At 42.1% G+C, this 26,626-nt stretch overlaps 3 protein-coding genes, 1 long non-coding RNA gene and 1 other non-coding gene across 9 annotated transcripts; 4 read left to right on the top strand and 1 right to left on the bottom strand.

Annotated features, from left to right (window-relative positions):
- The first annotated feature begins 758 nt into the window (after positions 1-758).
- Positions 759-7,532, top strand: LOC122415540 (uncharacterized). The gene is made up of 6 exons (XM_043427727.1): positions 759-914; positions 3,059-3,351; positions 4,096-4,196; positions 4,464-5,919; positions 6,051-6,193; positions 6,582-7,532. Exons 2-6 carry the CDS (start codon positions 3,066-3,068, stop codon positions 6,840-6,842), a joined length of 2,247 nt encoding a protein of 748 aa, XP_043283662.1. The 5' UTR covers positions 759-914; positions 3,059-3,065; the 3' UTR covers positions 6,843-7,532.
- Positions 6,872-8,654, bottom strand: LOC122415541 (uncharacterized). The gene is made up of 2 exons (XR_006261943.1): positions 8,438-8,654; positions 6,872-8,333 (listed from the first exon to the last, which is right to left on the bottom strand). It is a non-coding gene; the product is annotated as an uncharacterized lncRNA (long non-coding RNA).
- LOC122415538 (TP53-binding protein 1-like) lies at positions 8,644-15,566 on the top strand. Of its 3 annotated transcripts, none has more exons than XM_043427726.1 (5): positions 8,644-9,264; positions 9,601-9,626; positions 10,445-14,154; positions 14,264-14,483; positions 14,650-15,566. In XM_043427726.1, exons 3-5 carry the CDS (start codon positions 10,471-10,473, stop codon positions 14,871-14,873), a joined length of 4,128 nt encoding a protein of 1,375 aa, XP_043283661.1. In that variant the 5' UTR covers positions 8,644-9,264; positions 9,601-9,626; positions 10,445-10,470; the 3' UTR covers positions 14,874-15,566. The 3 variants fall into 3 exon arrangements, with proteins under 3 accessions (XP_043283661.1, XP_043283660.1, XP_043283659.1); XM_043427725.1 differs by having other exon boundaries at positions 9,431-9,626; positions 10,450-14,154; XM_043427724.1 differs by having other exon boundaries at positions 9,431-9,626.
- A 212-nt stretch (positions 15,567-15,778) lies between these two features.
- LOC122415537 (uncharacterized) lies at positions 15,779-19,428 on the top strand. Of its 3 annotated transcripts, none has more exons than XM_043427721.1 (3): positions 15,779-15,948; positions 16,292-16,448; positions 16,760-19,428. In XM_043427721.1, the coding sequence occupies exons 1-3, from the start codon at positions 15,943-15,945 to the stop codon at positions 18,184-18,186; spliced, it is 1,590 nt and encodes a 529-aa protein (XP_043283656.1). In that variant the 5' UTR covers positions 15,779-15,942; the 3' UTR covers positions 18,187-19,428. The 3 variants fall into 3 exon arrangements, with proteins under 3 accessions (XP_043283656.1, XP_043283657.1, XP_043283658.1); XM_043427722.1 differs by having other exon boundaries at positions 15,789-15,923; XM_043427723.1 differs by lacking the exon at positions 15,779-15,948 and adding an exon at positions 15,959-16,142.
- Positions 19,429-19,814: 386 nt separating this feature from the next.
- Positions 19,815-19,935, top strand: LOC122416688 (U5 spliceosomal RNA). Its single transcript, XR_006262175.1, has one exon. It is a non-coding gene; the product is annotated as a U5 spliceosomal RNA (small nuclear RNA).
- Positions 19,936-26,626: the final 6,691 nt, after the last annotated feature.

Genomic DNA, 26,626 nt, shown 5'->3' with positions numbered 1-26,626 from the left:
TCTCAAAATCATCGTATCGTAAAAAACCTTTGATGTAACCTTACGAAATATTGTGAAAATAAGTAGGCTGCTAATTAGCGAATTCGACGACAAAAAACGAAACAATTTTAACCTGTCAAAAAATCGAGTCCACTGTAGAACGAGTTTGCAACAAAAATTGGAAAATCATCGAAACGTCGGTCGGTGACTGAATCATGAAAAAATAGTTCGAACGGTAAGCAGCATGCACAAATTACCAAAGTATTTGGTTCGTGAATAAATCAGCATATTTATCGAGGGTTCGCGTAAAATTTTTCACCTTTTTATTTCATTCCTGTCGGTTTGGCTGTTGGACATGAAAAAATAAATAAAAATTTGTAATTACGGTCCGGAGGGTCGATGGAGCGGAGCCTGGTTTTCTTATACGTGCTTTTCGTATAATATTTCATGTCAAGGAGCTTTGGTCCTTCGTGCAGGCACACCCCATCGTCGCTTTCATCATCTCGCCGTCATAAAAGTATGTACATATTTCTATTTATTTTATGAGCTTGTGAAAAAACGGTCGTAAGTTGGTTTTTCTAGGGTGCGAAATACTTCGAGTTGCGCCTCTTTGTTTGCTGAAAACGAACGGAGGTGGCTGTACGTGTGTTTATGAATGTATATAAACACGGACAATATTATTGTCATGGCGCTGTCTTACTTGTTGCTGCGCCAGAAAAACGCCATGCGCCGTTGTATCGATCTTTTCTCTCAGTAGTCTCAGTATAAAAGCTCCAGCGTTCGGTGGTGGTGGTATGCAGAAACGGATTGCCCGAGCTCGAGCGACCTGTCACCCGCAGACAAACCGTTCAAAGCCATCAAGCATCTCGTGTTTGGCACTAAGTTTTTTTTATTCCCCTTTGTGTAAAATCGAATGAGGGACGATTGAGATAAAGGTAAGTTCGGTATTCTTTCCATTTATTTTCTGCGTCTTTCGCATCACGAAGTTCCGATGTTCAATGCTCTCGCATGGAAGAAAATTTTCGTGGGGAAAGGGCGAGGTGGATCGATCTTTTTTTCCGATTTTCCAATTGTTTCAATTAATCAAATCAAATATTCACATTCATCCGGGACTTTGTGGACGGCTCGCAACAAGAATAAAAGTTTCTGCGTGTTTTCGTTCTTTTTGTTGTTGCATTCGTCGAATCCGTACGAGTTGAAAGACGAAAGAAAATACTGAAAACATCTGGTAGAAAAGTCGAACGATTTGCGTTCTTATTTCACACCCGCGTGTGCTACTGGGACGCCGGGAACCCTCGGAAATGTCAAACGTACATTGACCATCGATCATCTCGTAATTCGGTGTGCTTCTGTAGCCTTTATGACCTTCTTTGTCAAAGACCCTTTCTCGTTTGCGCCATATTTAATATGGAAATGCGTCGATCGATAAATATTAAAATAAAAATTGCTGTTGAGCAAGCAGTTGGGCTCGCTCAAAAAACCTCGGAGTTATTCATTTCGCCTCGTTTTTTTCATCCACTTTTTTTCTCCCTTTTCTTTCCTATTTTTCGTACACCACTGTGAATCGCATCAACTCGAGTCACAAGTCAGAATTTGATGAGCGATATTACGATAAAAAAAACAAAAATTCATTCTAAATTTCATAAAAATTCGCACAATCGTGGTGCTAAACTCGAAATTCTCGATAAAAGTTTTGTAAATACTGTTTTTGAGGTTATCCATTTAAAACATCTATCGATACAGACAGAAACGGAATTTCGGGAGGTCCGAATGAATCGAACGAGAGGCCACTGCCCCAAATTTCTCGAGACGTCATTCGAAATGTTTATCGATCCTCACAATTTGTATTGTTCAACGGATACAAAGGCTCGAGGGTTCTTGCGTTTATTCAGCTCTAGAAACACCACGCTTATCGATTTGACAGCACTTCGAATCGTGTCTCGTCATTTCAATTCTATATGCCATTGTTCTTAAAATGTATTGGGGATAGTATGACGAGACAAAACGTAACCAACGCGAAGATCTTTTTTAAAGATTCTGAAACAATTGAAAATCCAGGCTGTTTCTGCGTCGGAGAAAATTCACGATTATTAAGTGTGGAATATTTAGATTCGGACTTGGCGCTGTTGCCAAGTCCGAACCCGTGACGCTGAAGCTGCAACTGCGAGGCTCAATACTTCTTGTCCGGACAACGAAAATGAGGTTTCGTAACGAAAAGTTCGTCATCTTGAAATAAGTAATTGTAGCAGATGTCACAAGAGGAATTGACAATGCTTCTTTTAATAGAATCAGGAAACTCGTTAATCGAGATTCCGCACGTACCGAAAGCAGAATTTTCCTTTTAAGATGACGGATCAGTCGGTAATCACACCTCGAATTTTTGAAATTGAAACTCTTTAACATCGTTCGTCCGATTAAAATAATAAAAATGTCATCGTACGCAGCACGATCGCAAAAATCCGATGACATTTTTATTTTTTCGATCAGACGAGCGATGTGGAAAAATGTCCTTTTCAAAATTTGCAGCTATCTCTCTCGCACTCGCGGTTGTGATTACCGACTGATCCATCATCTTAATTATAACGAAAGTTTCTGAGAATTATTTGTGGACGTTCGCATCGAAATTGACGAGCTAAAAATAGACTGGAACATAAATTGAGACAAAAATGCTTTCCCAACGTGAATTTTCGACTGATGGGAAAAAATTTAAGCCCCGAAAGCTTGGTTCGATTTTTCAGACATTATTACAGAAAAGCCACCTGTCACTGGTTGCACGAGCCTCGTCGCAAGCCTCCCGTAAAAGTTTGTCCATCGAGAGTTTAATTTCGCGCAATTCCGCTGTTTTTTTATTTTCCCCATTCGAAGAGACTGAGGCCACCGCGAAAGTGATCGATTTTCAATAAGTTTAATTGAAAACCTCGCGTTCCTCGTCGCGGGCCTGTGAATGTCAGGAATTTCAATACTCTCGCGCGCTTCTCCAGGAATCTTTACGCCCGATATTCACGGTTCGTCCTCCAAATATAAAAATTCCCGAAGCTGTATGAAACGTGACGAACGTCTCCTCTGTTTTCTTCGCCAGGATTGAAATGGCTCGACTCTGCCGGGCTTTGTGCCTGGTTCTCAGCGCCGCAGCTCTCGTATCCGCCAGTTCGATCCTACCCCGTCACGCCGATGAGGAATCCCTGAAAAGCGCTCTCGACGCGGTCACGAGAAAACAACGATCGCTCGACCTCTCGCACCACGATTATTACAGCGACTTAGAAAACTTCAAGTATCGTCCGAACGAGCCTGGGAACGAAGACCCCTTCGGCAGGCAACAGGACCAAGACTCGGCGGACGACGAGGACGAAGCCCTCGAATTCTTACCGATCGGTAATATTAACTCGGCACATATTTTAATATTTTGAATAACGCTGAAGTTCGCAACGTTGGAGTCCAACGAAACTATGTGAAAAAACTCCCAATGATTTCACTAATTTTCCAATCTTGTTACCTGCCAAATTTCAAATTCTTAGTTTTTCAAGCTGCACCGATATTTCGTGAAATAAAAAATAATCGGTGAATTACAAATGTTTTTTCCTTCTTCGTTAGAGTCCAACGAAATGATCTAAAAAGACTCTCCAATAATTTCTGGACCGATACTTCGTGAAATAAAAAATTGGTGAATGGCAAATGTTTTTTTCGTTCATTTCGTTGGACTCCAACGTTGCAAACTTCAGCGTCGTTATTTTTAACGAAAATTCGACTTTTTAAAATACTTTTTTTCTACATTTTTATTTCTGTGCTTTATTCTCTAACCCACGAAATCTGTTCGCTTCGAAACTTGCTGCTGAATCTTCGTTAACGAATTTCATTCCACCGTGATGAGTAGATCGAACACACGTCGCTGAAGTTCCCAACGTCGGAGTCCAACGAAATGAACGAAAAAAACATTTGCCATTCACCAATTTTTTATTTCACGAAGTATCGGTGCAGAAATTATTGGAGAGTCTTTTTAGATCATTTCGTTGCAAATTCAGGGTCATAGATCGAAAAAATTTCGTTATCCAGTACACTTATCCGGTTTGTGGACTCAAAAATGGGCTCGTATTCGGACCTGCTTTTGAAATGTTGCAGAAAATGGTCAGCTCGAGAACATCGGCGGCGGGTACCAGAATTTCAACAGCAAACGATTGGAGCGAGCGCTTTTAGATTACCTGGAAAACTCTCCGGCCCAGGTGCGTCTTCTCGTGGCCTCCGATCCATTCGATCATTATTGTTGTCGAGCCTAAAAAACGTGGAGTTTTGAAAAATTCCCAATGTTTAATCGAGCTTAATTAATCCACCAAGTTTCCTTCCCGTTCCTCGGACGATCCCGGACGAATGAGTCGCGTCGTCCCTAATTCGATGACCTTGAAAATTCCCCGAAGCGTCCCGCACCAGAACTCGAAACCGGAACGTTTAAATCCGGGAAAATAATAATCGATTTTTCTCCACGTTCCCAGAGAGAAACGGTGTCGTCCTCCTTTCGAGAACGAGAAAGAACGAGCGGTCACAAGAGGGCGTTGCCGGGCGAGCACGGAGGCTCGAGCGGCGAACCGGACAAGGAGTTGGCCGAGTTATTGTACAAGGAGTTGGAAAAGGGTCCGATGTACGGGGGCGGAGGTAGCGGCGGCGTCACAGGAATGGGGGAGAACCAGGATTACCTGTTGTGGGACGCGTTGCGCTCGAACTACGACAGGTACGTCGGAGAGCAGGCGAAATCGGGTAGAAACAAGCCCTGGGATACGAGTTCGGATGCGATGACGTGGGGGGAGATATTCAGCAAGCAGGAATCGTCCAAGGGTCGTGGTAACAAGAAAATATTGAGGGACGAGGGCAGCGACGAGGAGGGTGAGGAGTCGATGGCGAACAGCGATTTTGGTAATCGGGAGCGCGATCAGGACTGGGCGTACCTGTTGCCGACGGAGCGGAGGAACGTAAACGGTCGTTACCCGATAGGCCGCGAGTACGGAGTCCTGTTGAAGCGTTATCCGTTGACGAAGAGGAGTCCGAAGCCTTTGCACCACGAGAAAGAGCCAACGGGGGTGATAACCGACCCCAAAGTCGCCAAGGACCTGGGTCCTTTGTTCGGAGCCCAGAAAACAGTCGGTTCCAAAGATAATCGAACGGATGATAAGAAGGTATTGAGCTCCGACGAGGAGAAGCGCGATCGCGATCACGAAAACGATGATAAGGGTCACGAGCACGAGCACGACTCGCCGTCGACCCCGGCGACGGAGTCAGTTCACAAAACCCCTTCCACGGAAGGCCCAAAGAGTCTGATAAACTCGCCGAAAGTTCCTCCGGGTCAGAAGGAAATAACGAACCCAAACAGCCGCAGTCACGCCCCGACGAAATTGCTGAACAAGCGGGATCACCGGGATCACCTCGAGTTGGCCAAAAAGAACATCGACTGGTCCGACTATTTCGGGATCGATCGCAGGAAGAAAAAGTCCGCTCTGCTCGCTCGACCCGGCAGCCAGGACCAGGACGACGAGTGGATGCTCCAACGCTATTACAAAACAATGGCAGAGAATCTGAAATCCGCCGAGGAAGATGCCCACCCGGACAAGGACAACGATGAGAAGAGAGATAAACTCGATCAAATGGACGATCGGCTTAAAAACGTCAAGAATCTCATCGTCGAGGACGCCCTCAAGTACGGCAGAGAGGGAAACTCCCAAGAAGCGGACGCCGTCGTTATGACACGCTTGGCTGCCGCTTATTCCCTAGAGAAAATGCGGAAGGCTCTCGAAGAATTTCGTACCAACATCGCCGCCCAACGAGACCTTATGAGAGCCGCCCACGCTAAGAACAACGAAACGCACCATTCTCGCGACAGAAACGACGATAAGAACGGCAGTGACTACCTTAAACGCAGCGGACACGGGATCGTCGATGACGACGCTAATTACGGAGGTCAGAATCCTTAAACTCGAAAAATCCAAAATTTCGAATAATTCGTTCGATTTATTTATCAATTTTTTCATTTAAAAATGAAATTATTTCTTTTGAGAATAATGATAATGGTCCTCCGTATCCTCGGGTAGGAAGAAACATCGAAGGTTTTGACGAAGGCAGAGGTTGTCCGGTTCTCGACGCAATGGTTCATCGATGTCCCCGTCCTGGTCTCGGTGGTAAATTGAACGGAATTCACGAGCTGTGCATCATGCATCAGATGTGCCATGCTTGCGTGAGTACACGAATAGAGGGAACCACAAGAGAATTCTCAAATTATGCATTTTTTCATGCTCATTCATCAGATGATTTTTCATCGAATCAGGAATATTAGTGATTCAGTGTTACGAAGAAATATTTAGTAAGCAAATAATAACGAAATTTAACGACTTCGACTTGACAAGGAGTAGCGACGATGGATTTACTTAATTACGAGAATTTTATAAAATAGAAACTGCAGAAAGAGTTGTCAAAATGGGGAGAGCCTCCAAAAAAATTGAGGGCATTGTTGACTTTTTTTTTTTCAAAAAATAAAAGGAAATTTTCGAAAATGTGTCATGCTTTTTTGGGATTAAAAAATACGATAAAACGAGGACTGAAAAACATTTTTCTTTTTTTCTCAGGACAACGAGGAGGAAGATTGTTCCCGTATGTTTGCCCTCGGGGCGGAGAAAATATGTGAGGCAGCGGAGGACCCGAGAAACTGTTTGCACATTGTTTCGTACTGGGCGATACAACCGTCGCCGATGGCGATTGCATCATGTCACGCAGGCCCTGAATCTTGTCTACGGCGATCTTATCGTTACCGTCATCGTGGAATTTATTATCAGAACGGTTGGCTGCCTTACGTCCCTCTGGACGTTTCTCAGTTGGGTGAACGATAAGATCGTCGTCGCTGTGTTTCTTTTTCGAACGTTTAAACGCTCGTTTAATCGAAACAAAAAATGGTATTCAAAATAGAAAAGAAAAGAAAACAAAAGACATCTTGAATGAGAAAATCTTCCGTCTTCAAAACGAATAGCGAGTAGGGAAAAAAAAATATTAGTGCGAAAGAAGCGTTTTATCGTCGTAATGACAGTTCGGGAAAAAAATCCTCGAAACGACTGAGACACGTGACCTTGTATTCGAAACAAACGATTACAAGGTGAGAAAAAAAAAAGAACAGAGCCGACTATCCAGAAATTATCTTATAACGTCGTCATCACTTCGCACTTTTAAATCAGGCATTTATTTATTTATGATGTCAGAAAGTAAAAGAAAAGAAAAAAAAAATACAAAAAAAAAGACAGATTTTGGGATATTTGTCCAGATAATATATCCTCTCTTTATCATCGTAATTATTGTATGATGTTAATTATATATTCTACGTCGCAGCAGGAGACTCGATGGTGAGATATTGGGAGAAAAAGATTAAAGAAGCGAAAAAGAATTGAAATGAAAATTATAACTCTCATACCTGTAATCGTATAAACGCTTAAATCCGTACAGTGTGTACCTGAATGTATAAATGGTAGCATCTAAGCGATACTATAATTGTATACATTTATGATATAATATATTCATTGTTAATGATTTTTCTGTTTTCTACTTTTATTTGTGATTAACTAGCTGAAAAAATATTGATTATCGATGGGTGAACAATGCTCAACGGACTCCTCGAACGGACCTAATGATTTTTTAGACAAAACACACACTTTAACTATATTTTTGTGTATTTAAATTTATTGATTTTTCTAATGGGACGCAGAAGAGCATGAAGAAACGTGACTGGATCATAATTCTGAAGTTCGGTATATTTTTTATAACAGTTGCGTGAATTGAGAATTCAAAGCCTCTACAAAAAGCGTTTTCATTGGTACTGATTTTAGTTTATTAATGTTCAATGTAGACTAAATCGAACGAGAATGGATTCAATAAAAATGGCCTGAATGCGACGAAATTTGAATTTCGAAATTTATCACTGCATTAATAACGAAATTGATTCTGTTGAAAAAAATGCATTTGTGAGATTTTTCCACAGGAACTGCCAAAAAAATATTTTTGGCAGTTAAGACTGATGCAGTATGTTGCGGATCATCGAAATATCACGATTAAGAGTTAATGAATATGAAGATAATTTGATTGAATTGATTTTAGAAAATATTAATAATTCATTTATTCAATCAGATTCGAAATCAGATCGGCAGTGTTTTCCATGTAATTATCGATATTGCGTAAATATTACGGGATATTCTGATTGTTTGTGTCGTTATTAGCTTCCGTAGTAGTTTCTGGAATTTTGATGTTCTCTCGATCGTCTTGCAAGCCCTCTAGCTCTTCGGGACATATTGGTTGATACAAAGTCAACATGTCGAATTCCAATTTCGCGCACTCGACTGTGAAATTGCAACATACATAAACACGCGGAACGATTACTATTGATTGGAAAATGGAATAATCGAAGATGAAAGTCAAAAGATAGAGAATAGGGTTAGTCTACCACGCAACGAGACACTTTCTTCTAATAATTTTTTTAATTTCAAGAGAGTTGCCCCGATCTCCTGAACGGCAAGGTTTGCTGGATTTTCTGTATCGTCGTTCGTGTCCGGCATATTGATTATACTGACGAGAATATATTCTCAAAAGTTCGTACAATGTGAGGCACAATTTCAATTATTAGAACAACAAGAAAACAAAACAAGGAACTCGAAATATAAGCTTTATCGTTGTACTTGAAGAAGCGCCGCGTAGCGGACACAGCTGGAAGCGGATGATCGACTTTCAGACAAAGGGCGCGTGATTATTTTAAGTTTTTATTATGTCAGCAGTGCAAACATCGTTTTTATTTTGATTACGAATAAACAATCATCTTAAAATTTCTCATTTAAAATTAACAGACGGTCCCGCCTTATTTTAAATAGGATTTGAGTGCTCGGAGCATTATAGAGGGCCCGAGTTGGCGCGCATAATCGCATCACGTGTGCACGTTTCTCCATCTTTCGTTTGAAACTCAAAGCGTCGAGGTCAATGGTGAAATGTATGAGAATCGAGCAAATTTTATCGTCATTTTTTGTAGCAAACATAAATGCGTACATATGTATATACTTCGGTATACATAAGAACGGTCCGCAAAAGTGGCGGTTTTCTTTGTGTTATGATACAAACTTTGTGAATCGAGTTAGTCCGACACAATTTTCTATATCGGTTTTCATAACGAACGTCGCTGTGTTATTAATTTTTTTTTATTTTTCGGCACTCGGTCGCAGACAATTATAATAATAATACATCGAGAAAGCCGGTTTGTTGTTGCCGCTTAAAAATATATCCGTAAGTATATTTCATACTTTGTAAAGTATTGTAAAAAATGTTCTTTTTTTTTTTAGTAAACATTGCGAAGTATTTAGTATAAATGATGAAAGACACAAAATTAGACCAAGCTTTTGTCTTATGCGCAATGTAATTTATTACACTTTGTATATGTGTGTATATTAAGATATACTTCCTCTCTTCGTCTTCGTACACTTGGTTGGTTCGACATTGGGTGAGGAGACCGGAGTCGGAGAAGGGAGCCGGTGTAGCAAGTTGATATCTCACGATTTTACGTTTACCTATTTTCTCCGCTAACCCGTATTTTTTTTGTTTTTCAACGAAACTCTCCTTCAGACAACTTGCCGCATGAGATTATCACGGTACGTAAACTTAGTTTATCGAAAAGTAATCGCTATAAACGAAAATTCCTCCTTTTTTTTCTCGCCTCCCATCATTCCGGCTTTTCTAACCTTCAAATTTTACGCCGGATCAGGAATTGATTCTATCAGTATTTTTACCCTTGAATACTCAGTCGAACGTACTCATCAGTAATTTAATCTATTTTTTGCAAGCCATACAAAATATCTGCGAAAGATCCATTCTCTTTATGAAGTAGATTTCCAAAGATTTCGTTTTGTTCGTAATTTTCGGTACTGATCACAATATTTTCTTGGTATTGGAAGAAGAAAAAATGTTCGACATTTGAATTTGGCGAAAACATCAGATTCGAAATCATATCGAAACAACGTTTCACGATGATTTTTTGACCTTCGTCAAAAAAAAATTGTAACGTAGGTTATGTGCACCGTCGATCAATTAAAAATTCAGGCTTTTAAAAATCTGGAGGCAACTCATTTTCCAAATTGTATCGCAAAATAAGTCGTTTGAAAATCAGAAAATTGAGCAATCTTATTGGGTCATGGTGAATTTTTATAGAACTTTTGAAAAAGTATACCTCCAATATGTCTTTGGAGAGAAGAAAAAATTTTGCTATTCAGAATTTGAAAAATGGAACTTTTGATGAATAATGATTTATGATTTATAGTAATTATTAAAAAATCAATCTGATCTGAATAAAAAATGTACTGCTTTAAAATATAGTTTAAAAAGTATTCAAGTCAGTTAAAAAAATGTTTGAAAAATTCCTGCATGAATATATCATGTACAAGAATAATAAAATGGAAACTTTTTTTGTCAGTCAAGAATTCGGACGATAGTCTAACAATGGCAGATCCGGACAAGATTCCGGAAACCCAGTCGGACACTCAAGCGACGTATGATGCGACGGCAGAGAACGTGACGCAGCAAGTGGGAACGATGAATCGCTCGTCTCTAGGTGAGAGTCAAGATTTTCAACTCGTTGACTGTGACGAAACACAAAAAGAGGCTGAAGATGGTGCGGTACCTGGAAAAGAAGCTGAGGAGAGCGTCGGAGACAAAATGGATCATGAAAAAATGAATCAAGAGTCAGAGAAGCAGGTCGAGTTAAAACTGTCTGTGGATTCTAGAGCCGAGGGAGATAAAGAAGAAATAACCAAAGAAGGAGAAGTCAAAAGTACTACTGAGGACAAAGAAAAATTCGAAACGGTTGAGAACAAGGAAGAGAAAATGGAGATCAACGAAGAAAAAGAATTATGCGAACAAGAGGACGAAGACGACGACGTTGATTTCATTCAGAGTAGTCAAGCAGAAACTTGCTCACCTTTGAAAAAACAGCTTTCGAGTCTTTCAAGCCTAACTTCCCAGAAGCGTAAAGCAGAAAGTCCCGACGATGAAACATGGGCCAAATATCCTCGTACTTGTTCCGAAAAAGGCGCTTTGAGTAACGTAAGAAAGCGATTGAATGAAGAAACGAATGACATTTTTACGGATGAGAACAAGGATCAAGATGACGACGAAATTATGTCGAACATGATAATTCAAGAGACTCCCGAATCCACTGAGAGCTGTGAATCTCTGCAGCAAGTTGAGCAAGCCCTTGAAGAAACATTATCGCAGAATTTGATCGAGGATGAAGATGAAAAGGTAAAAGATTGTGAAAAAACTGATGGAACTAGTGAAGTAGAAGAATGTCACAAAAACAAAGAACAAATAGAGAAGAAAAAAGAGGTAGCGACAGATGAGAAACCTGAAAAATCGACTGAGGAAGTTCACGAATCAACTCCCAAAGCTGCGGAACTTCTCGAATCCAAAAAGCTCTCTATCGATGCAAAAGTGAATGACGCTATACAAAAAAATGACAAAGAAGCATCGAAAACTGACGAAGACTCGACAAGGACAGAGGAAACCAAAGGAAAATCCAGCCTGGACGAAGTAATGTCGACCACAAAGACTGAGGATAATTCCCGAGCGATCGACTCATGTTTCGTAGCACCAACGAGCAGCAATCGTTCGAGGATGAGCATAGAAGTAATATACGATCGTGCGACAGCGCCACCGGAGAAAAAGCAGCCTCGAGAGCTCGTAGAAATCGACGAAGACGGCGAGAAAATCGTGCTCGATTCGTCACAAGAAAGTTGCAACAAAACATTGGAAAAATCGTTCGAAAAAAATGACAGTTCGTTCAAAACTTGTGCGAGTACAGATTACAAGTCGGTCGAGAGCAACAAAGATTCTACCAGCAATGATCACAAAGCTTCTGTCCACTCATTGACAAACGGTAACACAGAATCGAAAATCGTTGATTCCGATTTGACGACAACTGGTCGATCAGATCTATTCACAACCGATTCAAACAGTGAGAAAAAAGCTTCGATCGTTCAAAGTCCGAGCAAAAAGTTGCGCGAAACGCCGGTAAGAGTCCTCGGGCAACCAGAACTCGTAAGTATAAGCGACAGCGATGAGTCTTTTTCCGTTGACGAGCGTTCCAAGATCAAAGAACAATCATTAATGAGCTCGAATCACGATAATTCTACGACAAAGACCTTGCCAGTCGAGAAAGAATTGAGTATTCTCGTAAAACTCAAGTGTCTCGTTTACGTCGACGAAACAACGAAGGAACACGTCGAGAAAATCATCACCGGAGTACACTGCGAATCGGGGAACTCTGATTTTTCAACATCGCGTCACAGGAACAGCGACAACTCGGCTAATTTGGCCGACATATCGGGAAACGAGAAGGACGCATCGCCGGGCTCAGTGACGAGCAACCCAAATCCTTATCCCTTGAACGCTCGTTTGTCATTGGCCTCGGTCGCAAGTACTTCATCAACCTCGAGCGCAGGCTCTCTGAACGCTAAAATAACTGCGATCAAATTCCAACTGCCACGGGGTCCTGCAAAACACGCGAAAAAAATTAACCTCCCGGAGTATGCGAGACCCGATGCCGAGGATGCTCTGGAACAGATAAAAAAAGAGTGGAAAAACGTCGACACCGTAACTTGCACGGTTATGAATTTCGCGAGCCAAGAATTGAACAACTCCGATCAACACAACGGCTCTACTCTCAGAGTCGATAATTCTATCGAAAGAATACGATCCTCGACACCGGAAGTAGCCCAGAAAGACCTCAATATCGAAGCCCAATCGATCACACCGAAACGCGGAACAAAAAGATCTCGAAGCGTCCCGAACGCCGCTGCCAAAACAACGAGAGCCAAAAATCTTCGTTCTTCCGATACAAACGGCCTCGAGAAAGATTCTCAGCCTCCAGAAACAGAGAAGAGAACTCCGAGTGCTTCCAGAATAAAAAGAAAATCATCGGAAATTTCGTCCACACCCTCCCGACAATCCTCGACGAAGGAAGAAACCATCGTTGTGAACAGCGACGATGACGGAGAACTTGTTGGAAAACAAGTATTCGCCAAGTGGTCGGACAACAAGTATTATCCGGGAACGGTTACCGGCAAAACGAAGACTAAATTTCGTGTCAATTTCTACGACGGACAGAACAAGCTCATAATCGAAGATTTCATCGTTCCAATGCCACCGACTCTGAGCCCCGGGCTTTCGGTGTATGCGACTTCGGACGAGGACGATTACGGATCTTGCGGTATTATTTTGGAAGTGAAGAATCTTCGGAACGAGGTTGTTTACATTGTCGAGACTGATGACGGTGAGAAAATTGAAGTTGACATAAAAAATATCTTCCTAACGAACGATCAGGTGCAAGTTCTCAAAGAAGAGGCTAAAATTGAAATGAAAAGTCCGCCCTCGACCCCAAAACATTTGGGCAAAATTACCCTTGAAAATGTCATCGATGGCAAGAGAAGATCGAAACGCATTCTGACCCCGGTCACCACCACTACGCCCAAGGGAAAACGTGAACGCAGTAGTGTGGCCGATAAACCTGTTGATTTTGCGAAGCCATCAGGTTCCGGAGTCTCCAACACTTTGAGCGTCAAATTCGAAGACGATCAGGGGACAACGAGCGATTCGAATATTTCTGGAAACGAACAAGTCCCCGATTCGATTGGTGTTCAAGAAGAAATAAACGGTACGCCCGGTGAGCAAGAGACGAAAGGACAACCGAGTTCTATCAAGGGAAAAGGACGTGGACGAAAGAAATCCGAGACACCGGAAATAATCAACAATTTGGGGCCCATACCGCCACCAAAGTCCGAGCTCTTTAAGGGCATGTCATTTATACTTAGTTGCGCATCGATACATAGCCTCGACAGATTCCAAATGAGTGAAAGCTCCAGTGACGCCAGAGACTCGTACTCCGATTCTGGCACCGAGAACGAAGAAGAATGGAACAGGAAACCCTTCGTTAGAGATCGCTTAGTCGCACAATTGACTGCTGGCGGTGGTAAAGTTTACGATACCTTCGAATCTATTCCACCCGAAGAGTATGTCAATACGAAACACATTACAAACTTACCCAACACCACGAGAAAAAATCTGCTCTGCCTCTCCGTTGGAATCGGATCGTACAGTCATCAATGGGTCGTCAGGTCTTGTCAAGAAGTGAGTTTTCCTTACGGTATTTCCGGCTGCTAAAAGTTTTAAATAGTTCGAGCTTTTTCTGAATGTCGTAAAACGTTGGATTAACGCTCTGTTCATTTTTATTTTTTAGAACAGAATAGTCAGCCCTTCGGGAGAACTATTGCCAGCAGGATGGAGTATCCTAAAAAAATCTTACGTCGAAATGTACCAAAGACGTATGGGAAAACCGTTCGAAGCTCTTCCAGTTATATTCGTCATTCCGGTGACACCGGTGAACAAAGAGTTCGTTACTTTCTGGCGAAAAGTATGCGAAAACGCTGGCGGCGGTGTTTTGCTAGTAGAAAATCCGGGTACGTTGATTCGATTGAAAATCATTTGATTTAGTTTCTCGGAAAAATCCACTCGTGCGTACTAATTTCCTTGATTAAAAAACAAACAAAGAATCGTTTCTTCAAAAGACAAAAAAGACATCAAAACTTCGAGTCCGCATTGTATAAAGTTTCATTACTTTTTCAGATGATAATTTTGTCGAAGGAACTGTGGTCCTTACGAACCAGCACTGTCCATCGTGGGTCGTGGAAAAAGCATCGAGCTGGAATATACCTCTCGTGTCGACGACATGGGTAATAGAATGTTTGGTCCAGGGCGACTTATGCGGAGACGATGCTCACGCATCGTTTAAGCACAACATTTTGAAAAAATCGTTGTCTCACATATCGCATTTAAAGAGACGAAAATAAAAATAAAAAGATGAGAAAATCGATGGTCGCGCTCGCTTCGCTTCGAAATTTCTTGCGTTTTTGATAATTCCTAATAATTGGATAACGTTTTTAGACGCAGAAAGAGCGAACGTTGAATTATCCAAAACGCACCAGAAATTCCGAAGGAAAGCGAGCCGGGCACATCGATCTCTGTTTATCTTTTTATTTTCTTGTGGCGCGAATAACTGATCCGAGAATAAAACAAAACACCACGTAGAGGATAAGCGTCGTTGAAGAAAAACAAAACGCAAGTGTTCTCAAAATACAGTATATTTTTCTCAACTTTTTTACAAAATGTTTACGAAACGATAGAACAAACTAAAAACGTGACTGAATCGCGATGACTACGTCTTGTCAACGCGAAAGTGGCATTAGTAACAGACATTGACGTTAAGGTAAAAGTAAATGAAAAAATCTACCTTTGGACTTCATGATAACTAAATAAACTTCAATGACTCGTTTCAATTAGCCTGAATTCCGAGAAATCAAAGTTCTTTAAACGACATTGACGACTCGTTACGTGTGTACGTTCGTAAATATGGTATATACATTTGCATATGTATATACGTATATATATACATGCCTATATGATAATTTTTTGTTTTTCATTTATAAGTTGTAGTTACAATGTACAATTTTTCTGGTGATAAAATATATTGAGATATTTTGGCAGACCAATTTTTTTATTTATGATATTCCAAGATGATTCTTAGCTTGAAAAATGGTCCTTGGAAAAGCTGAATAAAAAGAAGCTTTGGTGTATATATAGTAAAATTGACTCGATTGTCAACAAAGTTGAGAACTTCTGTCGCCTAATCTTTTTTATCGACGAAAACGACCATTGTGACATCTGTAGTCACAAAATGATCGTTTTCAGTAAAAGATCAACAAAATAAGTTTTGCACTATTTCATGCGCGGCAGGAACGCGATGGCTCGGTGTTTTTTTTTTAATTTCTTTTTTCATGAATGAATGAGTTAATTATTTATGTTGTAACAGTTAACAATAATAATATTAAGAGACACGAAAAGTAAGCAAATATTGTGACAATGAGGGTAAGATTCACAATTATGTGCATCGACCAAAATATAATACGTAGATTTTTCAACGTTACTTTTGTAGTATATTTGTGCATAACATTTTTTAACTAATTCACAAGAGTTAAAACGATTAGATTGATAAAAATTCAATGTAGCTGTTTTGAATTCTCCATTATTTACTTCTTGCGATGTGCCCATCGAAATTTTAGGTTAAGTTTCAAAATATTCAAGTCAATATTTTCGTTGTGCAGTAAATTTAAACTTTCAACTGTCATGACGTGAAATACTTTTTGAATGGAGATATATAATATTCGATTTACGAACCTAATGATTATGAAAATTGTGATGTTTGCAACAGATGAATAAAAAAAATAAAACTTCAACAGCGAGGGAAACTGTTTACGATCGATGCGCTTATGTAGGGTGCTACAATGGAAAATTTATCAATGGTCGCAAACTATTCCACTTTCCAGCAGAGACTGATAGACGTCTTGAAATGTGGATTGAAAGAAGCGGTAATATTCTACGTACTCAATAAATAATGGAGTATTTTGTACTCACGTTTTGGTCTTCATCGTTCTTGTTATTTTTAAAAATATATCCTTGAAAACCTCTTACAGCAATGAATATATATGTAGAGAAAAGCAGGGTTGAAATTAATGGATGGGGTTAATAGAAATCGAAGAGCATATACATAGGAACAGTGAAAAATAAAAGTTGAAATTGCATCCAAGAAAACCAGGAAATTTATGACTAGCAAGATTTAAATAATCCAAATATGGAAAAGAAATGTTCGTTCTCAAATTAAATGATTGACAAATTGCAGGGAATTTTCGTCTGCGAACATGGGCAGCAACATCATTACGCAAAGCAGGGCTTTGCGGTGATCACTTTGATGAGAGATCATTCACGAATGCCACGCGGAAAGCGTTGCGTCGTAACGTAGTACCGAGGCATTATACAGAAGACTTTAAGTACAGACAAGCGAGTCGAGAGAATCAAGAGAATGATCGTAATAACGCACTCGATCCATTAAGCGGCGATGGTATCGGAGAAATGATGAATTTCGAGAAAACGGCTTTACTCTCAGGCGAATTCGAGGAGCTGCAAGAAGTAACTTATGATGAAAATGAATTCGGAAAAGTCATGAAACAATCTAATCAGGATGACACAACGTTGGTGGGGATTAACGTAGAGTCAGAAACGAAAAGTCGATCATCTTCCCCACTCGTAGAGTTTATCGTCGAGGAACTCGACGAAACTTTGCTTCCCCCAAAATCACCGTCCTCAATCGACAGTTCGATAGATAAAGCGGTTGATGATGCAGATTATCATGATGTAAAACGAAAAAATGAAATAGCTGAGGAAATGTCGGAACCAGCGATGCGTTTCGAGACGTCGGACGTTGAGGAGAATTCGAGATTCACCGAAACGCCTTTAGACGTAATTGGATCGAATGGAGTGTCGAGACGGAGAAATCCATTGGTGAAAGGGGTCAGTGATTCTGAAGATCTAGGGCATTCCACGGATATTTCATTACCACAAAAACGAACGTGCTGCCCTTATAATGACCTCTGTTCGAACCTTGCACACGGAAAAACATTGCGGGCTCTTAGAAACGAGAACAAACAATTGCGCAGAAAAATACGACTCTTGAAGCAGAACCTTGGGAGCTCAGAAGCGCGCGAGTCAAATATCATGGAAGCTCGTAGTGTGATGAGAAATATTGATGAATTTCTCGACGTTCAAGGATGCACAAACCCTGCGACTCGTGCAATCGTCAAATTGTCTCTACACAAACCGAATACTTCGTATACCAATGAGGAAAAGGACTTCTCGATACAATTTTACAAAAGTTCCCCTGAAGCTTTCTTTAACCTAAGAAAAATCGGTTGCAATGTTCCAGGGCAAAGTACAATGGAACGTTGGCTAGCCGAAGAGAATCATGAAAAAATAGTGAATTTTGTCACGACGAATAAGGTGGATGAGGACCCAGAGGTCGTGGCTTCTCTTGACAGCGACAAGGTCAATTATGTTAGCAACCTCAACGGAATATCGCAAGATCCTTTGACGTTGATCCACATGGAAACTGAAATCCATTACATGCCTGAATCTATCGACGATGTTGAAGTTCTCAGTAGCCCCGTAGTCCCAGACCATGTTCTCCATAATTTTGAAGTTCAACCTGATAGTGATCGAAGTGACAAAGAATTTGTCGAACCTCCGGACATCTGTCAAGAAACTCTATCGTAGAACCAAGATTCTGTATCCTAGTACTGTGCATTTCTTTCGAAGGTTCTAACTATAGTAATATATTGAAAGTAAAAGTGGATCGAGCACTTTTATCAGAGATTAGTTTTCCCCAGATAATTTGAGGATAAGACGGCCAAATTGGAAGGTGGAATTGTTTAATTGGGTTGCTAATGAAACCACGGAGCGTTTAGTTGCTCTAAACATCGAACAATATATTATGACGAGTGGTAGTTTTGGATTTTTTTGTATATAACTCTTGTTTTGTAACATTATTGGAATTTGTGCAAAAAGACAATTTTTTTATAAGAGTGTATGATTTTCTCCAACTACAAGAATCTTTATTCGATAGGGAATTCCCATCCCAGTCCGGGCGGAATGCAGAAAGTCATAGACAAACATAGTTTTTGGGATTTTTCAAATTCTTCCAATAGTTATACTATTATCAGAACTACTTTACCGAGCAACCTTAATTAGAGAATTATGAATCTATGCAGACTGAGGGAAGAGTTAGAGCAGAGTAAAGCTTAACTATTTGATTTTCACAAATAACATTTTTAATTTAAAAATTATAGAATGATTTTTCGAATAGAACAATTTATCCGACTAAAGAATTGGCAAACTTATTCTGTTTTCGCTGCTCTGAACTCTGTATAGATCCATGAACCGAACCACTTTGTTTTCATGAATACAATCACTGTTGCAATTTACATGAATAATTTTGAGATGATTTTTTTTACCCTTTGCCTATTTTACCTACTGTAACCTTGCCAATATTCTTTTTCAATATTAAAAAAGTTGAATCGATGGACATTAAAAAGTTTTGTGCATTAGCCGATAAGGATAGAATTGATGGATTGAGGTATGAAGCTTTGAAAAGTGGGATAAAATAAAAAAACAACAATGACAAACATACAAATACGAACAATAAAAATTTCCGTTTTTTATTTGTCCCGACACTAGAACAGACATAATGATGTGACGATATCAAAAATTCTTCATGGTCCTATGAAATTCTTGCTTGCTGTGAGAAATAAAAAAAACAGTTGACGAAATTTTTTATTTTAAGTGCTCTCGGGAATATTTTGAGAATTATGTATCGACGTAATCGCTAGGAAAACGAAATTTTCAAGAGCACACAAAAACATTTCAATCGGTTAATTGGATTTCGACTACGATTCACTGAAACGAAGTCCTCAATTTGGAGATAAACGCATTGAGAATAAAGTTCTAATTCGATCATCACTATACTCTTGACTTAAAACCTTTTTCTACACAAATTCAAACACAAAGTACAAATTTAAAAAACAGTGAACATAGAATTATTCAGTCTTGAAAATCTTGTTTATCGTGATTAAATCATGGGTAAAGGAGTCTGCAACTCGATATTATTTTCTTCCCAAGTTTGAGCTCTCATGGATTTATTCGATTTTTCAACACCTGCAATTCCAGTTTCAGTTCGGATCCGTTGCGGCCGTTGCGGCATTTTTCATCGGAAACATAGTACAAGAATAATCATAATGATGATCCGTAGTACGGGTAGTGACCACCAGGTGGCTTTTCGAGGCGTTATTCTCGTCAACATTGAGTCGCCCTAGCGAGCATATAAGACCGGAGCATCGTAGCAATCGTCACTCTGGTTTCCCTTCAATACACGCATAAATCTTTCGCCTTTTACTAAAGATTTCCGTGGAGGGGAACAACTGATGAGTCTATCTACCAATTTTTTGTGTGCCCGGCGAAAGCTGGGTCATAAATAACCGCAAAAATAATTTTCTAGGTCCTTAACTTGAGTTTCATTATCAAAACTCGATCTTCTGGTTGGTTAATAAATCCCTTCAACCCCGAAAGTTGATTTTAGGCTCGTTCTCGTTAACGAATCTTGCTCAACGAAAAATATGAATAATTTTTGTGTCACACCTCTTTGACCAATGTTGACCTACTTGAGTCGGAACAAAAAATTCCAAATCGAGAGCTCATGAATTATTCTAATTCGAGGAGAAGCTTTTCATTTAGTCACATCTAAAAATAATCAAAATTCTAAGTAACGCACAGAGACACTCTAAATTTAACACGTGTCGAAAAAATCATTGATTCGTCTCGAAGCGCGCAAAAAACAAGCAATTATTTAACGAGGGAAGATAATAAACGTTTATGAAAAATGGCAGAGTCTCACGATCCCGGAGGGGTAAACATGTGCGCGGCGAAGCGCCATTGTAACAAGCCACGAAAGATAGTGATCAAGTAGCAAAAAAATAATGATCCAGAAGCACGTGCCCATTTAAGTAATTTCTTAGCGCGTAATGGGCCACGATGAATATAGAGACGACGTTGCTCCTCGAGTAAAAATAAAACGGATAAACAGTCTCGAAAGAGGAGGAGGAGACTTTCGCAAGTAGGAAATAACGCTCAGGACAATATTTCGTTACCGAAGTATCATTTCGTCTTGTAAAATATCGCCATTAGCAAGATCCTTATTGTTAATTACAAGAGTGATTAAAACATCGTATCTGCAAAAGCTATTGTTGGTTCTCCTCCTCGTTTAACTCATAACAGCGAGCGAGTAAATCTTAATTCACGTTCCACTAAGCTGGAATTCTCGATTATAACGGAAAAAAAATGCGTTCCGAGTTATACTCATAGGAAGTTGTGGCTCGAAAGGGGGGAGCGTGATCTGGGGTAATTGATTTCCGGGTAAAACATGAGCGATCTCTCTCGCATTGAGAGTACGCACGGCGATGCGGGGAAGAGAGTTATCAAATGAAAGCACGTGATTTGTGAGCGGGGGGCGGTTGATAAGCTCGAATAATTGTTTGACGGGAGAGCGCTCTGTATTTATCTCCGTTTCTATTGAACCGAGGGTATTTCCGGCGACGATAATTCCTCGGTGCGTCGGGAAAGTCGCTACGAGAAATAAAGAGGCTGCCCGCGCCCGGAGATGCCGGAATATTGTGTTTGCGGAGAGGAAAGGTGCGCGCGCGCAACTGCCTTAAAGAGTACCGTAAAAGAATGCGTGCTAGATGCTCCGCGGGTCTCCATACGTGCATAAAATAATACACGTATAAGAATGTGAATGTGACGAGGACAGCGGGCAGCAGTAGCAGCAGCAGCAGCACCGGAGAGCAGGAGAACAAGAAGGAGACGAAAAGAAGGGAAGGCTAAAGGTCTGACCCACTTTTCGGTGGCGAGGATGATGCGCAGCGACCTCTTAGGGTCGGCTGCTCTTGCCAACGTGCCAGCAGCGCGCCTTTCCTCCAAATCATCTCTTTCTCCCACGGTCCCATGATAAAAGTCTCGCTTTAAGGAGCCTCGTGAGATGCTGGAGCGTGTGCTCGAGAGTCATTAAACACGCGGCCTTTTTTCCAATCCCATTATCGTAATAACGTCTGATACACGATAAAACGAGCCTCCGACGTTTTCTCAGTTAATAATCGATGATGCTGTTCCCATCCGCTCGGCTCGAGTCGCCGCTGCTGCACCACTTGTTGCAACGACACTGTAAAATATTCATCCTCTTCCGAGTCTTTTGTACGGAGCTGATAGACTCTCGGGACAGTCGGGACCATAACGCTCTCTTCGTAAAGCGCTTCGCGTTCGTTCCACTCCGCAACCTCCGTCCAGGAATTCCCCGCGTGCTTATGGGTCGAATCGACAGCTCTCGATGTGCCGGCCCTCGCTCGGGTCTCGCGTGAGTCGCGTCGGTTGTCCTGGCGTAATTATCTCGTAATTCTGCTGCAATAATCCGATAAACAGCCTGCACACGCGGGCGTGGAGAACGAGCCCCGTAACCCGGAGAGAATTACGCGCGAATGGAGATTTTCTAGAACGTAATGATACCACGGGGACGGGACATCCGTCTCAGGTCTTGCGCCCTGATTTCGGTCGATCGTGTATCGTCTCACTCGTCGTTTCTCGTTCTGCTAATTTCGCAATTTTTCTGCCCCCACGCTTCTCGTCGTTATTCCCACCCCAAGCGCCCTTTTCTTGCCGTCATTCAATACTCGACTCTCGTGGGAAGAAACAATCGGGAACGGAAAATCCTCAGGCTTGCTCGTTGCTTGGCTTTTCGACGCAGCCTCCGGGTACATACTCACCAGCTTGTTACAATTCTATGCAGATTCCCGGGGCGAGTTGGACCTTCGGGACCTCTGCTCTGCGTGTCTCGGACGCTGCTTAATTCTGTGTTTTCACAAAGTTTTGTCCCTCAGGAATTCGGCTCGTGTTTACGCCCCCGTGAGCCAAATCTCACGAGCTCGGAAGCGCCAGGAGCCTCGGACCAGAGACTGCTCCAGCATATTTTTCTCGCTGCTCGTATAACTTTGAGACAACGGGGGACGAATGACATTCGGCGGAGCGAAATTCAACTCGAAAAGAATTCTTGTTACAGACTTTCGAAATGTGATGCGATTTTCTTGATTTTCTTCCTCGCCCTTATCAGCGGCGCATTCTTCCAACGAGTTCGGCTTTTTTATCCTTTCATCCTTTTCCCCCCCGATGAGACAACGCCGGGAATATCCGCGCAAGGATTTTATTCTCCGTTATAAATTTACCACAAGCTCTTTCAGAGCTTTGATATTTCGAAGCCTCCCGAATATCGTTTTGGCATAAAACTCGATGCGAGGGGCGATACGCGGGACGATGTAATGTGCACGAGCCTAACATATTCGTGTGTAAAACGTACGTGCGGGTATGAAACTCGTGCGGAGGAACCAGGAGCGCGAGGGGAGACTCGAAGCGGGAGGAGACCGTTATCGATTACGCATTCCTACGCCGCCACCTGTGAGTTCGGTTTCACGTTATAGCAGCATATGAATACACGAATGTGTATGAAAAATGTGGGAGGAATTCTCGCTTGCGGGCTGTTAACGAAAAAATGACGAAGTCTCGGGAAAACCGAAGGTTGCTCGAAAGACAAACTTTAAGGAGAGTTCCTGGAGTTTTTAAGGAAAATGGAGCAACGCAAAACCGTGGGAATGGACAACGCGCTCGTTGCAAATTTGCTCGGGCTCTTTCCACCATTTTCGCTCGCGGTGCAAACACGAGAAAATATCAGTTTCTCCACTCGACTCGATTCCTCCGGTATAATTGAGCTAAATGACAGTCGAAATGAAGCTCGAACTTCGGAAACGGATTCGAGGACGATTTCTCAGTGCGCTTCGATCCCATTCGTTGCCAATCGATTGGGCACAGTCAGCTGGAAAAGCTGCACCAAGATTCTTCTCAATTGGAGGCGCACCTTTGATAAAAGTCATTCGGAATCGAGGCTCCGTGCCACTAAAGGCGCTAGGTAATCACACGAACGAGTGAAATTCAATCCCCGGGACGAAACTGTGTCTTCGGCATTCATTCGCACCGGCGGATCATTGTTTTTCGCAGAATATTTCCGTTGCGTAACCGCCTTCAATGAAAACTTTTCAGAGAACACGAGCTTCTTCGCAGTTACGCAGCAGTCATTCGAGGATGAAAAAACAACCGAGCGAGTTACGATGGCAAATAAAAACAATGCGAAACGCTGATTCATTCCCGCTGTTTCTCCTGTTTACGGAACCAAATATTGTTACAACAAGTGCAAAGGATACGAGGCTCGTCATTTCGTTAAGGCGGAACGAGTTTTCCGACCCTGCCGCGAGTATCTCCGCACCTCGATCTCGGGGAATCGCGTTCCGGTGCTGAATTTGTGAGGTCGGAGAAATGAATTTGAATACGCGGTTAACATCGAGAAATTTTATTTACTCGTGTTATGTACACGAAGGGGAACAGTAATTACGCAGCCATTCAAATGCGTTTGTTTCACGCGTTCGACTCGCGACTCGACTTTCCTTCTTTGTTGCTTTCCTCGTGATCGTTATGATTGTCTCTCGGCCGCAATAATATCCAGGAAAACTCTGTAATTGGGATCTAGCAAAGACGTACGCAGAGCTCTTTCGAGAGAGAAGAAAAATGTTCGCGAGTGTGTGTTCACTGTGGAAGTCTCTCACTGGAATTTAATTCGATTCGAGTTCCAATTCCGATTACGGTCGCCACGATCAACTCCGCTTGTACACGCGCGCACCCACAGCAAGGGCTATTTCTCTTAATTCCCACGCGCTTTTTCTCTCCCGGGCAGGAAAACTTTTTGAAATTGTTGACGGAGCTGGATGAACTCGCGCTGCGTTTCGGATTGAACGATCCAGCACGTGTCAACTTCACGTTACTGCTAAATATTCCTTTACAATTTTCTCACTTCACGAACGAGAATATCTGCAAATTGAGTTTCCAGAAAATCGAACGAATCAGCTTTGAAAATCCCGAACTTTTCGAGTCCCGAACCCTCGTGAGCTTATTCGAACCGAAAAAAAGGTCGCACCGAATCGGGCTCCGGATTTCCGGAACCGGGAATTCGGTGGTCGACGAAAAGAGCAAATTTTACACTTCAACGCTGCTTCTCCGTTCGTTAATTAAATCCTCGACATAACTGACACGAAAGAAGCTGTAGAAAAACGCTTGAACTTTGTTCTGTATTCGCTCAAACTCACATCAGCTCGACGTTCGTTCAAACCGGATGTCCCGTGCAGTCTTTTTCAAACAAGAAAATTTTCAATTCCAGAGCCAATCGTAGAACTCAAAACTGTCAAGAATATCGAGGAGTATCGAGGCGTGAGAAACTTAATGATCTAAAAAGTGGGTTTAGCAGAATCGAACCCAATTAACCTTCTTGTGGCCGGAGTAATTCCCGGCGTGGCATTGAGTCGGAATTCGAATGAATCTTTCCAACTCTGGCTTCCGCATTGTTCGCCCGCCCCTATAAAACGCGTCGAGCGTCAGTCGAAGGAGAGTAGCGTGAAAGAGGCTTGCAAACCCAAATCGTTGGGTTGTCAATCCTCGCGAAGGATTTCGATCTGAAAATCGACTTTTCAGGTTATCAAGCGCATCGTTACGTAAGATAATGGACCGCGAGGCGCGCGGAACAAGTTCCGTGAGGAAAGATGCATCGGAATTTGAATAAAGTCATCAAACGTGTGCCGATTTTTCAAGCATGACTAACGAGAATGCGAGTACCCCCTTCGAGTGTAATGAGCGTTGTTCGAGCGATCGAAACAAAAAAAAGGGAAAAAAGTGATCCGGGTTCTGGTACGATCATGAATGAAAACGTTTCGAGAGAATTGACTGAGTATTAAGGATCATACGAACCCGTACAGAGAGCCATTAATGGGTATGTATATGAGAAAAGACGATGGAGAATTAAAGAGTCTGATGGCGTGTTGCCGGCATCGCGGCCCAGCAAGCAGCAGCAGCAGCAAGGAATAAAGGCCTTAAGTCCGAGTAGGACAGTGTGTCGCCGTCTTGCACGTTGCGGGCCCGTTCCTCCACGTGACCTGGGCACTGACCCACTTTGGTTTCTCCACTCTTCTTCTGCCTGTTGAGTGCTTCCTTTGCTCCTCCTTTCGTCTGTCTCCTTCTCCGTCTCTCTCTCGCTCTGCTCCGTTCTTCATTCGCCCGAACATTGGTGGCCTCGCTCTCTCTTTTGCTGTCAATCCATCGATCCTTGTCTAGCTCCTTTCTTGCTCGCCAGTAGGCTTTTCCACTCGCCCCTTTTTCGATCTCTCATCACTGATTCACCGAGACAATTTTTTCCCTCCTGGCAGCGTCGTTTCTCTGGCTGCATAGTTTCGTACTTTCCGCTCCTCGCGGGCTTGTTTGTTTTCTCCCTCGCCACCTTGTTGATCTAACCTATTAATCCCTTCTCGTTCGCCCGAGACAAATTCGCTGCTTTCTAGACCCCCGAATTTCCGTGCTCCGCGTAAGCGTCGAAGAATCTCTGTGTTCCCGAATTCGTACGTTCCCGTTCAGCGAACTCTCGTCCCATGTAAGTCCATCGGAACTTCATCTCGCCCGAGGCGAAATCTGCCTGCCAGCGTCAATTTTCCCGGCAGTTTGTAGCTCCAGCTCTATTAAGAATCTCAACAGCTGCCACTGCCGGATTTTTCGGTGATGCATCAAGAAAATTTAGTGCTCTCGATCTACCGGTTGATCAGCCTGTGGATGCTGTTCCCGGATAGCTGCAGGCTCGAAAGATGATGCAGCACAGCTTTCGTCCGAGATGAGCGTCCGAGGCGAATGAGGCTGTTTTTTTCTCGAGGACCGCGAGGTGTTGAATCGCGTGATTTACGCCCTCTCGATGCGATTCAACGTCGTTATTTTGAATAATGTATAAACGTATATTGTCGAATCACCTGCGGCTAATCTCGCGCGAGAACCGCCGACGGAGATGTCGTCGAGAGAGCACCACGACCACCTCCACCGATCTTTTCCTTACCGGCTGCTGCTCCCTGCCACCTCCTCCCGAGCGGAGAGCGACTCGTCGTTTCTCCAGCACCTCCGTTGCTTCCTACCTGCTTTCCTCCTCTTTCTCTTGCCTCGTAAGAAGCGGCTTATGACTCTGGGCCGTGCAATTCCTCCACAT

Source organism: Venturia canescens, chromosome 9 (genome assembly GCF_019457755.1).
Source record: "Venturia canescens isolate UGA chromosome 9, ASM1945775v1, whole genome shotgun sequence".
Taxonomy (NCBI): domain Eukaryota; kingdom Metazoa; phylum Arthropoda; class Insecta; order Hymenoptera; family Ichneumonidae; genus Venturia; species Venturia canescens.
Note: the sequence above shows the minus strand (reverse complement) of the source record. Positions and strands in the feature narration are given on the sequence as shown.